Below are 20,425 nucleotides of genomic sequence, written 5' to 3'. Positions count from 1 at the left end.
ATTTTTGTTTCCACAAAAGCATCTCTTAAAGTGTGACTGTTACAGGTGACGTTGGCGTTATCGCGTATAGTTAGCTGGGCTGTTTTCAAGCGCTTTCAAAGTGTTTCGAAAGCGAGGAAAGCCTGTTAAATAACATGTATTTCACACCACCACCACCACCAACAACAACAACAACAACAACAACAACAAAAATCCTAAGAATCGAACATTTGATTTGGTGTGAAATTCATGTTTTTGACCAGTCGTTTCTGGCTGATTTATATAACGCTACATGGAGTATCACTCATAATAGGAGTAGGTGGATTTTGAGTCAATTTTTAAATTTTTCCTTATTAACCAATTAATACAACTTTTTCTTCCATAAGACCTGCAAGGCTTATTTTATTATTTATCATGTACTTGTCAAGGTTACTAAACGCGAGCTTAATATTAAAAATAGTGGTTTATTTCATGTTCTTAATTTTTTATTATTCTTATCGTTATCTATCCACGATACCATGCACTTTTGATATGGAGTAGTGTCATCGCTAATCGATATTCGTTTGGGGCTCACTATACTATCCATTTCTTTGACATTGGAAGATTGATGTGCTGCTAATTTGCAGACCTAAAAAGCAAACAAAATCATGAATAATTATAAATTCTTGGCTACCACCAAAATAGTTTGTCTCTTGTCATTGTCGTTGCATTTAGTGTCGCTGTAATTATCGCTGTTTTGTTTTAATTCCTTAGTAAAGCAATGAGGACGTAAAGAAACCCTGGCAGTGACCACTCTCAGTGCCTACACTTCATACTAACCATCTCTCATGCTTGTGAATTGCATAAAAGCAATCTGTCATTCACAACTCAATGTAAAGCGCCTTTGATTACATCCATATAGAAAGGGCGCTATATAAATCATAGATCATTATCATTATCTAGACTCATTCATAAGTATTTCAACATTTTATTGGATTCCATGTTACTCAACACAAACTAATAATGTATTTTTACATGTTTCCTTGTTATCCTTAATGTCTATCCAATATCGCTAATAACCAATAGGTTGCGATGAAAGTGTTTTTCTCAACTCCTGGTGATTTTTAAGGTAAACATCGTGATGTATCGGATCGGAGATCGAAGTGTCATCGCTAATCGATATCCATTCGGAGCCCATCGCTTGCCAAACATTGCACGAGTCTTGCTGCATTGCAGATGTTAAGACGGACTTCCTATAAAAATACATTTAAAAAAAACAACACTGAATTATAAAAACAAAAATAAATAATAAGTCTAAAGTTTTACCGGCAAATTGAAACATATTTTAATTTGGTCTGTTTTGCATATATATATATTTTTCATATCAAACGAATAATGACATTTTCCAAAGTAAGAAATTGAAAGATTTCCTAAAAGTTAAGTTATTCTTCAAAACTACCCATTTTTATATGACTACAGGTACAGAATAGCCCTATGCTTTTAAATAAATTGATCCAAGAAAAATAGCTCTGGTTTCTCTGGACAGCCTTATCAATCCCATAATCTCAAGCCCATGCGACTTCGATCAGTCGCGTGACAAGACACGTTTGCTTCTTACGTAAGTTTCTAGTCTACACTTTCCTGGATATAAAAAGTTGAGAAGTAAAGTTAACAAGCTTAATTTAAGGTTATCTAGTTTACAAGCGAGGTAGAATATCAGACATGACATTAGTTTAACTTTTTGATTTTAAAATGATTAACTTTAGTACTGCAGTACAAACGAACAGCTTAGCTGAGTTAGCTCCAAGATGAACTAAACAGTTCAGCGTAAAATAAAGAGCAGCTTTATGTTGTTATGGCTCATACATGCATATTATACTTAATTGCTCATTATAAAAATAGAGAACTGCGACTTAAAGTGTTGCCGGTACGAATTCGGTAGTTGCATTACGTCTAATCTACGACGCTCCCTTCATGGCTTGCTATACTTTCCTCTCTTACCTCGTTTACACTAATGCTATGCGTTATTCCACTATGCATTCCCTTGCTTACTGTAGTTTCCTCTCTCTTACCTTATTTACAACAATGCTATAGCTTATTCCCCTATACATTACATTGCTTGCTATACTTTCCTCTCTCTTACCTTACTGATGCTGCTTCTTTTACCATAAGGAGGTCCAGGCACGGGCACGGGCATAGTCGAAGAACTCTTATCTACGAACACCAACAATCCAACTATCAAAGTAACAAAGATGAGAACTTTCTTGCCACAGGCCATGTTACTCGTCTGTCTTGTTATACTTAATGGTAAACGCGTTCAGATCTTCAGATGAACTGACTTTTATACCATTTCTCGTGGTAATCAATGCCAGTGAGAGTCATTCAGAATTATGACTCATAAGAGTCATAAAACGTTTAAAGAGCAGAAAAAATAGATTTAATGCAAAACACTGAGAACACTAGCTTAACGACTTGGGTATTTAATTAGGTAAATAAGAGCAGATCTACCAAGCTATGTGTGGAACGCTATTAGAAAAGAACTAAATTAAACACGGAAGTTTGGAAGTCAAAATCAATGCACATGAATATTTGTCATCTCTAATTCTTTAGACCCAGAACACAGCCCTTCGCCATTTCAGTTTAGTAGGGGCCGTAATTAAGCTGACCGAAAGAGAGCAATAGGGTTTGGGGCGGATATATATTGAATCCAAAGAAAAAAGATAAATTTTCCATTTCATACCACGGGCTATTTCCTTGTACGTTACGAGCATTTTCTTAACGGTTACTTTTAAGGAATTGTATTACTTTAATATCTGTGGAACTATGGACACTTTAAATTTCATTGATCGAACCCTAAAACAACGTCTGGGCGTATCAAAGCCCGAAGACAAATTGTTCAGTGGGTCCTTCATATACTTTTAGAAGATTTCCCGACTACTTTACTTCGCGGACGAAAGAAAGGCCAAGCCAGTTGTAGGATTTCCCCACGCTTTCTCGCACAACGAACCGTTTATGATCCATCTATATTGTCCTTTATAGGCGTGCAATGGGCCATTTCCTCACATTATTTTGACAATAAACCATTATAACTTATCTAAGTAATTTCGCTTCAGAGTGAATGTAGTTATACATCCGTCAGAAGCATCCGTAAGGGTGGAGTGGAGTGAGTTAAAAATAAAAGAATAAATTGAAACCTGCAGAATACGGCAAAGACTAAACTTGCAGAATAGGACGAAACTACGACTCTCTCAAAGTACAGCAGCTTCATTGAGTGGAAAGGAAGAGCATAGGTAGAGGAAAGATTTTAAAAAAGCTACAACGATCGAGAAAAAGCTTGTATTATTATTGTATCACCCGTTTTTTGACTAAGTGGAAATATATAAAAAGAATAACAGAAAAGAACGAGGAAAGAAATAGAAACAAAAACTAGTTAAAAAATTTAAAATGAACAGGTGAACAAATAATTTATTTCAAAAGCCTTTACGAGACGAGACGAGACGAGACGAAAATCCAGATCTACTCATCTTGTGCTGGCCCACGTTTTATCAACACTAGATAGGGTTTTCAATAGAATTCATGGGCCCCTTTGAGGAAGGTTCAAGTCTTTAAAGCAGCTTGAAGTAAACTGATTTTGTTTAGCTTTGTAATTTTTAAAATTCTATATTGACTCGGAAATAAGCTTACGATCCGCCATTCAGGAAGGAGTTTAAGATAAATATTAAAAATATATATTTAAAAAAAAAAAAAAAAAAAAAAAAAAAAAAAACCCTAAGCAGTTCTGCAGGACTGTACAAATATTTTGAACTCAAGATATTCGAAAATAAAATTCTATAAATATACATATTCCTCAAACTTTCCAGGCAGTTTTATTATTACACTTTAAATATCCCTTTAATTAAAAGATCGTAAATACGTATTTTTAAGGACTTTTCGTTAGAATTAAAGTTAAAAAGCTGCAAGCCCGAGGTCATATGAGGAATATGAACGCAAAAAGCCCTAAAAAGTCATCTAGCCCGCGGAGAATGAGTCATTTATGAATTGCAATTAAGAAGTAGTAAAGGAAACGGAAGGAAGAAAAGAAAAAGAGAATAACAGGAGTTTAACAACCAAATGGGGGGAAGTTAGGAAAGTAAAACTCTGCTAATGGCATCCATCCGTCCACCCGTCCTTCCATCCGTCCACCCACCCGTCCATCCATCCATCTATTCGTCCGTCCGTCCATCCATCCATCCATCTATCCGTCCATCCATTCACCAATCCGTCCATCCGTCCGGTAGGTAAAAAAGATGTTTGTCCTAAAGGGATTCAACAAACGACTACTCGTTTTTCATTTCTGACAATATTTATTTAACCAGCAGGCTACTCCACTGGACAAACTATCATGGCTGACATAGCCTTAGTAGATTCCAGCTAACTATTTAATCGCCAGCAATTAACCGAGTTTCTCTTGTGTTGTGTCTTATAGGTCTCAACCAAGGGCCTGATAAGGTTATCAATCGATATCTGTTCGGGCAGGTTCGTCGTTTGGTTGACACTGAACGAGTTTGGCTGCCTCACAGATGTGCGCATGTGCACGAGAAGCTGCCTGAAAGAAGAGGAAAGGGGAATAAGAAACAATGAATAGATAAACCATACAAATTACCAACTGCGAAACATAGATTTCGCTGCGAACCGTACACACCTATTTTTAAAGACGTTGTCGGTCGGAGGTTCCTGAAATGAGCGATCTGAGACGGAATTTTTGTGCTTTTATGTTTTCTGGCTAAAATACGAAAAATCACATTCCTAACTCAATGGTAATGCTTCATATTCCAATCTAAAAGGAAACTATGTTGTTCAACTGTGAATATATTACATTTGCAGCGTGTTAATCGGTGATTTTAGATCTCAAACCGACAATGTTTTTTGAAATAGGTGTACTTAACGTTTCAGAATGAGTGAGCAGATTGAAAAAAGCACACTTTCGATATTTCAAAATAATAGAATTCATGAACTATACTCGAACTTCCAACCCTCCTTAAAATATACAAAATAGGTGACTTCGAATTTAAGAGTGCAATGGCATTGTTAATTGTCAAAAAGAAATTCCCTAATATCTACTTCTAATTTTTCAATTTTTTTTTTCATCATCAAAAAAAAAACCAAAAAAAAAAACAAAACAAAACAAAACGAAAACAAACAAAAAAAAAACAAACAAAAAACAAAAAAACAAAACAAAATAAAACACACACACACAAAAAACATATCCCATTAACAATTTGTAGAAAGTATTTGGTCACTTTTTTCTTGCGTGAGTTTTATTTGCTTATGAGGATAAACTGTTACCGAGTCGAAAACCGTGGATTTATAAAAACCGCGATATTGAGCTACGAACAAAATGCTTGCTGATTGGCTGATTCCAATAATGACATTACCTGATGGTCTGGTGGTGGTCGACCTGATAAAAGTTTGACAAAACTCTAAAAACACATTATCTACAACACTTGCTCTTTAAATCCACTTTATACTTTTTCACGCCGTTTTTTTGTTGTGTATATAATTTAGCTCTTCTAAATGTCGCTTAATTTCTGAATGCCTCATACGGAGACAAGTGCGATAAAACGACAGCCTGTGCTTATCATTGAAAGAATACGACTTCAAGTGGCAGTTTGAAGAGTATATCTAACGATTACTCTAAGGGATATTCTGACAATAACAGTCAGGGCACCGTGTGCCATCATTGGAACAATTCGACTTCAAGTGCCAGTTTGAAGAGTATAACTACTCCAAGGGATATCATTAAACGAATGAGGAAAAACGAGTAAAAATGGCCATGGTCAAGGAGTAACATGGAATGTGCTCTCATTAAAGCAGGAAACGATAAACTCATGATTGACTTGACTCTAGCGGAGGCAAAGTGAGTACTGATTGTGGAACTAATAGATGTTACATAAAAGCGGGAGAAGAGGGCGTGGAGCTTAAGTTCAACTTAATCTGTGCCTTAGTCGTTCTGCTGCCTTATGACACGAAAAGGGCGTGGCCGGTGGGTCTATAGACTCATCCACGCGTCTTCTAAAGAGACACAATATGAAACATTGTTTGCTTTACCTTACTTGCGCCGCCTCGCTTTCCAAACGGAGACCCAGGAACAGCCACGGACGCTTCGTTCCCGTCAAGAAACATGGACAGTACTAGCAGCAAAGCTACCAGGACGAATACTTGCTTAGTTGAGTTCATCTTGTTGGTTTGTAAGGTCTTACTCTTCACACATAGGATCTTGTTTTCGAGGTGAGACTTGCAGTTGTTTGAATGCGAAGAAGAAGAAAAAAGAGCCCTATTTTATAGGTTCATTGCTGTAATTACGCAATGTTATCGTGTCCAGCTGGCGTGTTGCGTCAAGTGGATGCTAACAAATAATTGTATGAGACTTGGCGTTCTCAATTCAACAGTCTCAAACTCCAGGACTCTAAAACAACAATTCTCTTCCAACTGTCCAACGCCAACATAATAACTCCTTTTATTAAATACTAATTCAAGCTTATTAAGGAACTTAAAAAAGACACAGGAGAAACGAAATGCAGGCAAGATTTAATCCTAAAACTAAAATATAAAATTAAAAAAGTTAATAGAAGGCATATGAGTTTTTATGCCTTGATCTTTACATTCAAATCAAGTAGAAAAAGTTAGGTATTGATCTGTTGAACATAACACAAAACACTGTTTGTAGGGTGGTAGGCGAGTAATTTTGTGGGCTGCGCAGTCCAATTGGACTCAAACGCTTGAGAGACTAGTTGGTCTTATGCACGCCCCAAGCTCAGTAATTAATCCCGAAAGTTAGAAAATAGAACAAATCTTTCCTTGCCATAACTTTTTATTAATGAAAAGTTTGATCGACTTTTTTTAGCGCTTCAAATCGTTCTAATTTCATCATATTTTCCCCATTCGCGCTATTGGTATTGATCAAGATTCAGTAATGAAAAATTTGACCGACTTTTTTTAGCGCTTCAAATCGTCCTAATTTCATCATATTTTCCCCATTCGCGCTATTGGTATTGATCAAGTGTTTGGTAAATAGCCATAGGATGCGTATTGATCTCACCAACTTATTGAATAAGTTTTCTTCCGGACATATTAAAATTAACTCCACCTTCAAAGCGTCATATCAAGTAGTTTGTTGCTGCTAATTAAGAAAAACTCATTTAGACCAATAGAATAATCGTACCCAATCGATTCCACTCACTTTTTGATATACCAAAATATCTGCACCCAATAAAATTGTTAATTAAACAACTCTAAAGATAGGTGCAATCACTCCTTAACAAATCCAGCTGTTAGATTTAGCAAATACGAGATGAAACCACTTCATTGAAGTCCAAAGTTTGCACATTTAATATGGACAATTCTTATTAAGTTGGCAATCTTTGGTCATTGCTGACTTGGGTCCTTTTCTTTGGACTCTTCACATTGACAATGAACTTTAACATGCTCTTTAGAGCCATGATATTTTTGTTGGCCTTGAAGTAATATTTAGAAATGCCACACTAGCCGTGTAAACTCCCCATTACTTGGCATTTTTAAGAGTTTTGTTTTTTTGAATGCTTTGCGAACTTACATAAAGAGATGAGTTATTGACAATACGATTGATTTTCGCATCTTAGTAAGAGTACCCAACAAAAAGCAGGTTCTGCTGGTTCATTATAGAGGAAGTAAAACCACACAGAGACAATGATATGTAACGAGATAAGCACTTAAAAATAATTCTACAATAATTTTCTCTTGCTACTCTCTGCACTCCTTTTAAGTGTAGTGTGAAAGTGCTCGATAATTCAAGTTTAAGTTTCAATTTCCGATTTTCTAGCGCTACAGGAAAACAGAACAATCTTACTCATCCAAGAAATGATTCTCTTTTGACTACGTTAAACAGTATACCCGCAAATTTAAAGACGTTAGGCGATGATGGCTACCAGTTTATCAGTACATTTAGTTGTAACCTTCAAGTGTGCCCCTCTCTAAATCAAGTCTCACTCGTTCAATAAACTTGTTTCTCTTTAGTCTCGACTTTGGCAACTGTAGAACACGAAAGCACGAGAGACGTTTTTGCAAAGAGATTTTTAAAACCTTATTTGACAAATTATAAGAAAAAGACTATCAAATCAAAGAGATTGATACTCCGAGATAAAACTTTGAATGAGAAAAGACGTGGATCTGAGAGGTAACGAGAAACTACTATCTTTTACGTTGCTTTTGCCGCGATTTGTAATATCCTACCCATAATGCCCTGCGCTGGACATGCGCACTAATCACAGAATGGACACTAACTACTTTGTAAACAAAATGACTTTATTTGGCGCGCAATAGTGTGAGTGATTTGGATTTTTTTTAGATTTTTGAGCGTTTGCAATAGTTACATCAATTATGATAATCTGCTTGACAAGCATCCCAGGCGACACATACATACCTGTCGCCTCGTTCCGTTATCGAATTCACATCGAATTGGAATTTAAAAGTTGATTTTTGCTGAGGGAGAAAAAAAATCTACCAGTTTTGTCTGTAATCACAGAGTGAGACAATCACGAACGGAACCCTCAGATCCATGCTAGGTGAAAGCCCAAGATCGAATTGGAATTTTAGAAGTTGATTTTTGGAGGGAGGAAAACCGTAGAACCCGGAGTAAAACCCTCGAAGCACAGGAGAGAACCAACAAACAACTCTACTCACATACGAAACCGAGCACGGCGGGGCTCGAACTCGAGTCGCATTGGTGAGAGGCGGCGCATTAGCAGCGCACGCCACCCGTGCTTCCCAAACCGGAGAACCCGAAGAAAAACGAAAAACCCTCCAAGCCCAGGAGCTCGAGAGAACCAGCAAACAACTCTACTAACCTACGACACCATATCCGGTAGTCGGACCCGTGTCTCATTAGTGAGATGCAGAGACAAGCGCATTACGTCACCCGTTCTTCCCTAAAGAGACCACACGCATCGCAACATAACTTTTCAATTGTCAAATGGTGATGAGATATTTACACCACGCATGGAATTATGTCATTAGACAGCTGATGACCTCACAACCAAGGTAGCTAACAATACGTGTGTATAAACACGACGAATAAATACAATGTAACAGACTCGAACCGGCCTGCTGGCTTATATCAACAGAGATATTTAATCAATCGCATTTTATTTTTACTGATTAGCCTTATCTCTATTTGGTCGTCTATAGGTCTATAGATCTTTTCTTTATTCAAAACACCAGCATGATTAGTAAAACGTTGGTCTTGGTCGTTATGGTCGGAGCGCCTGGTCGGAATGGCACACATAACTACATCCGCATGCTTAGTTTAACAGATCAAAAACAGTTTTCCGTGTTTGATACTCTGATCAAAACACTTGGGATGTTGAGAGAACACGAGAGGAGCGTAGGAAACCACGACGCGTAGAGGAGTGGTTTCGAGCTTCTCGAGTGTTCTTTCAACACCCCAAGTGTTTTGATCAGAGTATCAAACACGGAAAACTGTTTTTTAATCTGTTTTATGAAATAACAAACACGCCAAAAAACGAAAAAAATATCGTATTATTCTGATGTAAAGGATGACGCGAGCGTGTTTTGATACCCTCATCAAACATGGTTTTCGACCAATCGTAGCGCGCGTACTATCCCAATTATTGCTGCGAAGCCGTAAGACGAGCAGCAACACTAATCCCGACACAACAGTTATTGCATGTTAGGACCCTGTGGACTATATGCGAGCAAAATCTCGAATTTGGATCACGGCGTCGGTCCAGCCGGATTTTTCGGAGAATGCTCGGAATATGCTCGGGCATCGGTCGTGTCGTACTGTGTCTTCGAAGAATGCTCGGTAAATACTCGGCTCGGCTGCAGTAAATATGGATTGCGGAGTTCTTCATTAGAGGAAACGTGCACTACGTCGAAAGCACGGTTTCGTTGTGGTTTGCAGGATACTTTGTGGGGTTATTTTGAGCGTCTATGCTGCCCCTCGAGCTCATTCACATGTACACTGTCAAATTTAGTAGTCTGTTGATGAATGTTTTCAAGTATCTTGGTGCTGGCTGTTGGTAAAATGTGGTCTTGCATATATCTGCAGCACTTCACTAACATTATGTAACGACTAGTTTTATAAGAAATCTTTAACCATTAAGGTATCATTTTACTAGTCGATTTAAAAAGGTGGCCGCTACTGGTCAAAGTGTCTTCACCAACCGAGACAAGCATTTGTTTTCTTACTTTCGTCGGAGTGTCATATGATAAATAACAGCCGCATGCTTAGTTAAATTTAAAACGTTTAAGGTATCATTTTACTGGTCGATATAAAAAGGTGGCCGCTTCTGGTCGAAGTGTGATCACCTCAGTACTAACACACGCATTTGTTTTTTACTATTGGTCGTTTTACAAAGGTGACCGCTTGGTTTGAACCTCCTCCCACCGGCTGAGATCTGGCTTGGTATATCCGTAACCATGTGGGAAACAGTATCAACAGCATGGAATAAACTTGATGAATAATAAAACTTAACTACTACAAATAATCAAAATGTTTTTGTGCACATGATATATGATAGATATTTAATATAACGGAACAAAACGTAGGGTTCACAAACGCACGATCAAATTAACAACGACAGATCTACTAAGCGAGGAAAATCATTTTTATCAAACATTTTAACATTTACAGGCTGAGAAATAATGGAGTGATCTTTTTTTAGATGTTTTTATATCATCAGTAGGTAAAAGCGATATCATTTTAATGGTTTCAATGAGCCAAAGAATGATTTACGAGGTAAGATCTGCGGGAAAAAAAGGACTTTTATCAGAGCCCAAAAAAATAAAAAATAAAATAAAATAAAATAAAATAAATAAAAACACCCCAAAGAGAAAATGTCTACTATGAACTGAAGAGCCGTTGAGAGAAGGGAGAGGAAAGCGTGTTTATATGACAAGAAGCAATAAAGAAGAAACCTGTTTCTGTGAATACCCTGGAGTGAATTAACACGAGACAAACAAGCTTAGGAATACGAGCAAGTATACATGAAACACATATATATTAATACAATATATATCGTATTTTTGTATACACGGAATATTCTAACAAGAAATTGGAATTCCGCGCAGAAAGGCTGGAGTTGAAAGCATTGGTTTGAAATGTTAGTAAATGGAAGCGAAACTACAATGGAGAGAGAAGAGAGAAGAAGGAATAATATATATATATATATATATATACTCCTCTTTAAGTGTATCATAAAAGTGCCCTGAGGACAAAACGCTAAAAAGCCGGTTCAAAATTGACTCCAATCTTGACAATGCCCCGCGGATGTTGATTGCATTTAGAACTAGGAACTCCTTCAGACACTTAAACAAATGATAGAAAATGATACAATTGATGAAGGCAATAAGCAATGGACATTTTGACTGCACTTAAGCTTTCGATGTGTAGGACGCACACGCAACTATTGGATTTTTAAAAACGTTTTATCTGTTTTACAAATGTTTGAAATATATTTTCGTTGCGCTTAAAAAGGTCCAATGTCGCCTTGAAGGTTGAGATTCTTGTATCTGCATACTCAAAACGAGAATGAATGAATTGACATTCATTTTTGGATGAATTGACGACTAAAACAAAAAAAAAACAAAAAAAAAAAAAAAAAAACAAACAAACAAAAAACAAAAAACAAAAAACCAAAAAAGAACACTGAAAAAAACTACAAGCCAATTTTAATAAACTTTGATCATGATTGTGTGTGGTGCGTTTTTCTTATCCATTTGTTTCTCTATCAGTTTTATTTATACGGTTCCTTTTTTCATTCTTCTTATAAAAAATACACTTTTTTCTGCAACTAAGGATACAAAAAAATAATAAATAAATAAATAAATAAATAAAAAATGCCACATGCTAATAAGTATTTCTTTAAAGGGAGAAAAACAACGTCAAGCCGGCGACAAGACAAGAATAAAAGCAGGCCAGTTATTAGATATTGCTATACTTTTTCTAGGAAGCATTTTCTTTCTAGAAGATTTGTAATAGGGCAAAAATGGAGGAATGGACTTCGAATGAAGTTCTAATTTTATTTTTCAGAAAACGATGATATAGATCAAATTCAAAACTCGCACCGATGTGAGGCTTAAGTTGTGAACAAAGGAATCTGGCGTTATTCGTGACTTTTGAATCACGCCAGATTACTTTGAGTCACGCCAGATCCCTTTGTTCACAACTTAAGCCTCACATCGGTGCGAGTTTTGAATTTGGTCTATTGGACTGACATGGTGTGAAATGTGAATCACAGGAGAAGTAGAGGTAGACAGACTCTGGTTAGACAGACAGTCAGACGGAGGGATGGACAGAAGACAGACGGCAGATAAGGCACGAAAATGGAGATTATGATTAAGATGAAGGATGATGATGAGAAGAATAAGAAAACATAGGAAAAAATGAGGATGAGGAATAAATAGATAAATAGGTGAAGGACGTGGAGGGAAAAAGGGATGAGAGGCGAGGGAATGTAGAGGGAAAAGACGAGTGGCTCTTCATATGTATATGATGGACAAGGTAAGTAATGACTGAGGCACTACTGATGGTACATCACTGAACATGCAGAGGAATGGAATATATATATATAACTAGGGCTTTCCGAAAAAAATATCAGGGGGGATATCCCATAATTTTTGTGTGTTATCGGCGAGGTTACCATCAGTATAAAGTCCCTCAGTCATCACTACCATCACTGAATACCCGAAGATACTCTAAGATATAATATACTACTCATTGTGGTGCGTTTAAAGTTGGTTCAAGTGCGTTGGTTACTGCTATGACGTCACTAACTCTCCCCTAGAACCCAGTCTCTTCAGTAGTAGACTTTTTCTTTTGATGATTGTATTTTTTAATATTCAATTAATGCAAATATTAAACTAGTGCAACAATCATAAATACACTTTAACAAGATATACAAATCCATTATTTTATACACTCAAGAAAACAAACATCTATATGCTTCGATCATCACTCTGGCACGTCTGTGTACATCTTTTTTAAAAAGTGTATTAACACGGCTTCTAGCAAATAGATAAATGGATATTTGTAGTTTCATGACGTCTTCATCAATTATCTTTATCTTGAAAAAATATCTATGTGATTGTCAGTCAAGCTAGTCTTGGTCTTGCAGGAGTTAATGTCGTGCGTTGCGAATAGTTGTTCTTCGTTGATCTGAGGTCCTGGTATCCATAGCGTCGGAGAGGTCTTCACCACACCGTAAAAACTGAGTTGCTTGGCAAATTCTTTGTCTGATTGCCAGGACCTCTTCATTTGGATGCTGGAAAATTAAAAACATATATTAGTGATTCAAATTTGTTGTATATTTGGTAACCAAAATGTGAACATTTACTCGGAAAGTACTTAAAACGCAAGTTTTTAAGGAGCGAGAAAAACATAAATGAAAAAAGAAAGAAAAAAGAAATTAAGAGAAGGAAAATGTGAATGTCGTGTTTGCTGATGTTATGAGCAATCCAAATAACCTTGATAAGCACAGCATTAACGCAATGTTTAGTTATCACAAAGGGGAATCTTTTTTTTTCAAATCTCTAAAGTTCATTTTTTCCTGCGCATAAAAACAAACTTCAAAGGACTGCCTGCATTGTGTAAGCGAGGGATACTTTAAAAGCATGAGATTAATTAAGAAAGGGGAGAAGAAGAGGAAAGAATATGAAAAACCAAGTTAAAAGTCCATCCAGACAAATGCGTCCTGCGTAATGTCCTGGATTAGTCCAAAATCCGTACGTTCATGAAACACAAGACTTAATAAGACACTTCAACAAGTAAAGAAAGAGAAGAGGAAGAGTGAACGAAGGACAAGTATTAAAAACGATAATGATCAAAGTTCTTTATAGTCGTAATTGCAATAAAGTGGCTACAATCAGTCAGTTAATCTGTCACCAGACTTCGCATGACATCAGTTGTGCTTTGAATATGGTATTACGACAAGAAATGACATGTAAATGGTTGGATAGGAAGAGAAATGACATGTAAATGGTTTTCCGTTCTTGTCTTTAACCGTATCCTATTTCCGTCACAAAGTGTAGTCCAAGTTCACCAAACAATGAACTGGAGAAGCAAACCTTAGGAACCCAAAGATATTTTATATAATCAAGTCCTAAGTCGGAGCAAAAAAAAAAAAAAAAAATCTTGCTATTTTGAAAGCAAAAAAATTTCGGCAGAGTTTTTACAAAGTTTTGAAATAATAGAAGATCATACTAGCCGGACAGTTCTGGGAACAAATTTTTTATTAATCATGCAATTTCTTCATCTTATCTGGCTGCAAGTTTTATTCTTCGGCATGGAGAGTTACCAATTTTAATTTGTTTTAATACCCAATGTTAGAATTTATAATCCTTCGAATTTATGGAAAATCATTCCTTCAAAACTGCCATTAGCATTTTTGGACAAACGGCGTTTGAAATATTGATTAGAAAAACATGCACATTTCTCCTAAATCAATGATATAATAAATAATTGTTTTGAAATTAAAGCATCATTCGAATCTATGGAACCTTTCACTTCAAAATTCTCATATATTGCCATTTTGAGTTAATACTAAAATAATTCAAATTGAACGGCATTTGTCAAATTGTCGTGAAAAATGCTATTAACTGAATTGCTTTGTGATCAGAAAGTTAACACTTGGTTTTTTAAAAAATACTTTTTTTTAAAACCTTGCCGGCATAACATTGGTCATAAAACTTTTAATTCAATATTAAGTAACACTTTTTCAAATTGTTTTTCACATTGATGTCACTGAATAGAACCGAGTATTACTGAGAGAGTCGTCACACCGAGAACCGAGCATAATCCTTTTCTCTTCTCTTGTCTACTACTCAATCGATCTTCTCCGCTGGCCGCTACTATATTAATTTGAGTTACATTTGTTTAATTAATTAGAGTTGTCCAAAGAGTTTTTAGAGTTTAACTGGTTTGACATTGTGATTTAAAGTAAGTACGCCAAAAAGAAGAAGAAGAAGAAGAAGAAGAAGAAGAAGAAGAAGAAGAAGAAGAAGAAGAAGAAGAAGAAGAAGAAGAAGAAGAGAGGGCTGGTAGGAATTACACCAGATTTACGTTAAAATCTTCTTACCATATTCCTTTTGCCATAGCTAACTCCAGGAAACAATCCATGGGTCGGTGTTAACATGCAAGAGAGTAAGAACAGTGCTACGCCAAGGCTGATCAGAATCGTCTTGTTTGATGCCATATCTGTGCTGTTCTGGAACTGTGTTGGCTTTGCTGGCAAACTATGTGTAGAGCTGTGGCAGATAGCGTCTTTTTATATGTTCACAAGGCAATAAGACAGGTGCCTAAAGGATATAGGGTCTCACTGAATACAGTGGTACATTAATTGGTTCCAATTCTTATCAGATGACGTTAGTGCTCTAAATTTGACACCAATAGTGCTTTGGATATGAATTCTCGAGGAGTAGGGTTATGCCTAATAATGAAAAGTACATCAATTTCCTTCCTAAAGGAAGCACTAGAAAATGCTTTACAAAAACCTCTCATTATTCAGTTTAGGAAAATTAAAAAAGAATGACCTACCGTCGTTCAAGAGGGCTCTCCGGCAAACAGAAAAACACTAATACAATCATGCTACAGTGTCGAGATTGGAATCAATACTTTGGTCAAGAAATTGTAACATGCTGAATAGTGATAACTATCTATTGTCATTTTATATTTACAATTTATTTGTAACCTTAGCCAGGCATAGACAGAAACTCATCAAAAAGCATCGGAGAAACTGAATCACGAGTGATTGTCGAAATCAAATCAAACACCAAAATTAAGTTTGGTAAACCTTGCAATATTGTATCACGAGGTCAGTTTTAAGGTGTTCAATAACTGAAGGAAGTTAATTCAAAGGACTAACTGAAAGAGCGCGCTGAATAGTTCGACGCCCACACAGTGTACTATATTCTGGTACAGTTTTGATGCGTTGGTGAAAAGCATTCCAAAGTGACGAAGAAGAAATTTAAAAAAATAGACTAAGAAATTAAGATATTTGTTCTCTTGCTGAAAGAGCTGTTGACCTTCAATTAGATCAAGTGCGGTAGGAAGCAATGTTTGCTTTGGGACCGTCGAAGAACTCACCGGAACACGAACAAGTGGAAGCTGAAAAACCTCGACGAGAGAGAACATTAACTTTCGTTATAAAATTTGCTATAAATTAAAAAAATTTTTTTTTATTTCTTTATACTTTAAATTCCACTAATTTTACATTTTGAATAAACCAATTTTAAAACAAATTGATTATTTTTAATTATTTAAGAAGTCGTCGTGGTAAATTTTAACGAGCTCTTTAGAAGGGAAAACTAGGATAATTTAACTGAAATGTTTTATAATTGATAAAACCAATATCTTTTTTGTGTGTAAGGTAAATAATGAATACTTGTGATGGTATATGAAATTTCTATCTTACATAACGCTGTGAGCAATCATGAGGTGACAGTGTATATTAACATGACGCTCTACGTTTACATTTCAAATTTTGAAGTCCATTTTCGATCAAAAAATTCATTAAAACCAAGAAAGCATATAAAAGGAGGAAAAACAAAAATTTCATTTATTTAATCTCGTAGTTAAAAATAAATAAAATAAAGTAAAAAAAAAAAAGTAGTTCAGGAGAAAATCGAGCAAAGAAAATCAATGGCAGTTTTAACGGTTCGAGAAACGAGATAATCAGTCTGCTGGGATTTTAAAGATGAGAAAAATTTAAAATGAAAAGGGTGTTCATACTTATGTTGCTTGGACACTTTGTGCCAGAGTACGAGGTCCCAACCGTGTACTGATGGGCACGGGACTCGTCCTTGTATTTTAGTGCGGATACTTCAAGTTAAACTGTGTTTATATTAATGCTCAGTAGGAATTGTACTTCAGGCATCGTACTCAGAAACCAAGTGTGAACACGCCCTTACGAAAGTTTAATCGAAAAAAGTCATCAATGCACAAATGTGACTAGTTCAAATGTATAATTTTATTTTTTATTCCACGACCTAAAATATAAGCATCGCAATTTATGTTGTCATTCCCTAAAACGCATGTATTTATCAAGATCTTTATTTGAGGCTAGAGTCAGAGGAAAACGTGGACAAAAAAACATGGGAAGCTAACAGAATATGAATATCAAAAAAGGTGTTTTCTATAGTATTTCTCGTGCTTCTACTTCTTTTTCAGCCGGTTTTCCCGCAGTGCCTCTTTACTCCAACCCTCCCTTTCCATCTCTCTCTCTCTTTGCTCTTAATTATTATTTTCCGAGAAAAATTAATCTTAAAATAATAAGAAAAATTAAATTAATCACAGTATTCAAGCTACTAAATCTGCTAGCCTTGGACTATCAACGTCCGTTATTACGGCTTTATAATTACGTAGTAAAATAAGGAGCCAATTTTTTCGAGTGCAAGAGTTTTCCTAAAGTTTTAGTGCCCGGTTTAAGTTTCCAGTCTTAGCTAGTCTGATCTTTTTGGATATACGTTATAGGCATCATATTTATTTAGGATAATCCTGATATACTCGGGATATTTACCAATTAAGGGACTTAAACACTTCATTGAATTTCATCATTGAATTACACCTCTACTAAATATAGAACCGAAGTACAGAATGGCTCACGGTATCCTGTACAGCCAGTCATCAACTTCACAGATCAACAATTTTTTGTAACAGAGCCTTTTCGATGTTGATTTAAGGGTTTCTCTCGGGGTTCTTCTGATTTTCTTTCTCCGCAAAACCCAACACGTTAATTCCCTATTTGTTCTGTGAGTTAGCCGTGCCCTGACTTAGATCAGCCCAGAGGTTGTTTCAGGGTTTGATCTGTGAGTTAGCAATGCCCTGACTTAGATCACCCCAGAGATTTGATAAAATCAAAGAATTTTTTCATCGTTCAAGCCACATTCTGCACATGTCAGACCTTTCACTTGGTCGACCTCAGTATTTTATTCCTTCCTACTCTTCCTACTCCTACCAACCTACTCTTCCGCCATAACATTCGTCAGCGATTATAGGATATTTAACCATAACACAATAGGGATCTGACTTGACTTGATTAAAACTGAAATATATTGCCATTTGATCGTAATTTCAACAGCTGTCAGTGAGTCTCCGTGACGTCATAGCCGCCATCTTGGATTTTCCCCATTTTTCTTATTATTGGTTTCTATGTTAATACTTTCATCTTACTTTTCATTCAATCAAAAAGCAGACCAAGTTTCGATCTTCGAGACCAGATTTTGGGTTGACAGGCTTTTGAGAAGTCTGGAATTTATAGACCCAAAGACAGACCGCCTTCCTATAATACTCTAGATATGTGCGAGGTGCTTAATCAAGGGGACTGATATTTCTGTCTGGCATTAGTACCAGTGATATACTACTTAGGAAAAGACGGAGATGAAGTCATATTCTCTTATATTAGAGTAGATGCATCCGCCCTAAGTTCATTTAGTATCTCGTGTGCCTTGATATACTACATAAAAATACGCGTTGAATTAAGAAGGTATATTCAGCTCTTTTTACGTCTCATTAAATCATGGAACGTGCCGCCAGGAACAAGAACAAAGTGAAAAAAAAGAGAAATATTCGAAGATATCTTTGGATATGTTCACAGGCTTCATCTAAAGCCCATTTCTTGAGCGTCCATTGGCAAACCTCTTCCATCGGCTACAGGTCTTTTACGTGACCAATTTCACACGAATCAGTGAAACGTTTTGAGGAAGTGCCTAGTTTTAAAAAAACTTCAAATTTTTATCGAGAAAAATTCTTAAATAAAGGAAAAGACCTAAAAAACTCTTCTTACATGTGAGATGCCGATTCTTCTTCACAAGTGTTCAGTCCTTTATTGTAAACTATGCCGATTGTTGAACAGTACATCGCGTACAATTCGGGGTCACTTCCGGCGACTTTTACTCATTTGCATATTCTTGTCGGAGCGGCTATCACATTTCATGCGTATTTACATCGAGGGATTACAGAGAACAATGTTAAATTCGTACTTTCAACTCTCGTTGGCAATAAGGAAGAAGCATCAATAAAAAATGTAACATCGAAAAATAAAAGTAATACAACGATAGTTTGCTTTGCTTTATTCTTACCTCTTAGCTACTGATCGATCTAACGATTTTTTTTGAGTGAATTCAGTCCCGAAATGGCGTCCTCTTGTATGGAAAGTAGGACATTGAATGAAGAAACGTAATGCTGTGTCTTAGTAGTGCCTTTCATAACAAATGTAACATCGGAAATTTGATGTACATTCACTGCCTTAAATAAATTCTGCATTTGTTCCTTTCTCCTTTTAATGTGATATACGATTTCTTGAAGTATTTGTTTAGTCATCTGGGAGGCTAGTTCTACGATGAGAGTCCAGAATCGCTCGAGAATCGCGTTCAATTTACAATCGTTTTTCTCCTTCTTCGTCCGCCATATTGAAAAAATTGACTAGCCAGGTCCCTCGTTGCTTTGGAAACAATGCTCTTAGTCACCAGTTTCTATTCAAGACTCATCTTTTTTTTACCGAGAGAACAGAGATTTCGAGAGTTTTTATGATAACAACGAAAAATGTTGAGATAAAAACTATACATCACCTGCTTGTATCTTTGGGACCAGAGGTCTTCGCTACTCTTAAGTTCTTTCAAGAAGCAGATGATATGCAGAACTTAAGTTTTCATGGTCAGTAGTTTTTATCACAGAATAAAATTCTGCTAGACTTGGTTGGCGTATATTTAATGATACGGAACGAAATTGTCTATTAGTCCCAGAAACTTCTTTCCAAAAACAAACGCTTTTTTTCTTGTTTACCGCAAGAAACTATTGACAACTGGGAGAACAAACATCGAGGGATAATTTTTTATGCTGGTGTTTGCGGATTGGTTAGCTGGTGGCTGAGGAAAATCCGCTGATTTCATTCAATCAAACGCGAGTTCAAAAGCTCTCTGTCTCAGTGTTGTTTTAGAAAGTTAAAAAACATTATTATTCTACTAGCTGGGTTTTTAGTATGAATAAACCAAAGTACTGCACGTGACATATTTAATAAAGGCTATAAGCATATAGATATATAGATATATTTTTTACCTTGGTGTATTGTCGGGTGCATGGAACTTCATATGGCACAAGTCGATCATCAGAATATTGCCAACCAAAAAGTATTCTAAAAATTCAGTCCTAAGCGCCGAGCTCAGTGAAGCAATGATATTAAAAATCATTACATTTATGTAAATTTTTCCTATTTGATATCGAATTATTTATTTATTTCTTACTGCGTTAATAGCTTTTTTCATTCTATATCAGTTCCATAACACGATTTTGTTTTCTTTATTTTCTAGCCACGAATGTGAACGCTTTAGAATATTTTAATAACTCGAGCGCTATATAAATTATATATTATTCATTATTATTATTTGCGAAAATAATATCTCAAAAATGGTCTCACTTCAATGGTAGAAAAATTAGTTC

The 20,425-nt window shown here is 36.0% G+C and overlaps 1 protein-coding gene and 3 long non-coding RNA genes across 4 annotated transcripts in view; all 4 read right to left on the bottom strand.

Moving 5' to 3' along the window:
- Positions 1–420: 420 nt before the first annotated feature.
- LOC116295021 (serologically defined colon cancer antigen 8) overlaps positions 421–20,425 on the bottom strand; it is a 49,279-nt gene continuing 29,274 nt past the window's right edge. The window contains exon 21 of the mRNA XM_089024281.1: positions 421–607. Within this exon, the coding sequence (XP_088880407.1) occupies positions 449–607 (159 nt within the window). The 3' untranslated portion in view covers positions 421–448. The remainder of the gene's footprint in view (positions 608–20,425) is intronic.
- On the bottom strand, positions 927–2,290 carry LOC116295003 (uncharacterized). The gene is made up of 2 exons (XR_004196972.2): positions 2,102–2,290; positions 927–1,211 (listed from the first exon to the last, which is right to left on the bottom strand). It is a non-coding gene; the product is annotated as an uncharacterized LOC116295003 (long non-coding RNA).
- Positions 4,282–6,262, bottom strand: LOC148905059 (uncharacterized). Its single transcript, XR_016118736.1, has 2 exons — positions 6,046–6,262; positions 4,282–4,543 (listed from the first exon to the last, which is right to left on the bottom strand). It is a non-coding gene; the product is annotated as an uncharacterized LOC148905059 (long non-coding RNA).
- Positions 12,804–20,061, bottom strand: LOC116295001 (uncharacterized). The gene is made up of 3 exons (XR_016118735.1): positions 20,045–20,061; positions 15,069–15,288; positions 12,804–13,256 (listed from the first exon to the last, which is right to left on the bottom strand). It is a non-coding gene; the product is annotated as an uncharacterized LOC116295001 (long non-coding RNA).

Source organism: Actinia tenebrosa, unplaced genomic scaffold, assembly GCF_029948245.1.
Source record: "Actinia tenebrosa isolate PJP-AT-01 unplaced genomic scaffold, QUT_ActTen_1.0 PGA_scaffold8__29_contigs__length_14323225, whole genome shotgun sequence".
Classification (NCBI taxonomy): domain Eukaryota; kingdom Metazoa; phylum Cnidaria; class Anthozoa; order Actiniaria; family Actiniidae; genus Actinia; species Actinia tenebrosa.
Note: the sequence above shows the minus strand (reverse complement) of the source record. Positions and strands in the feature narration are given on the sequence as shown.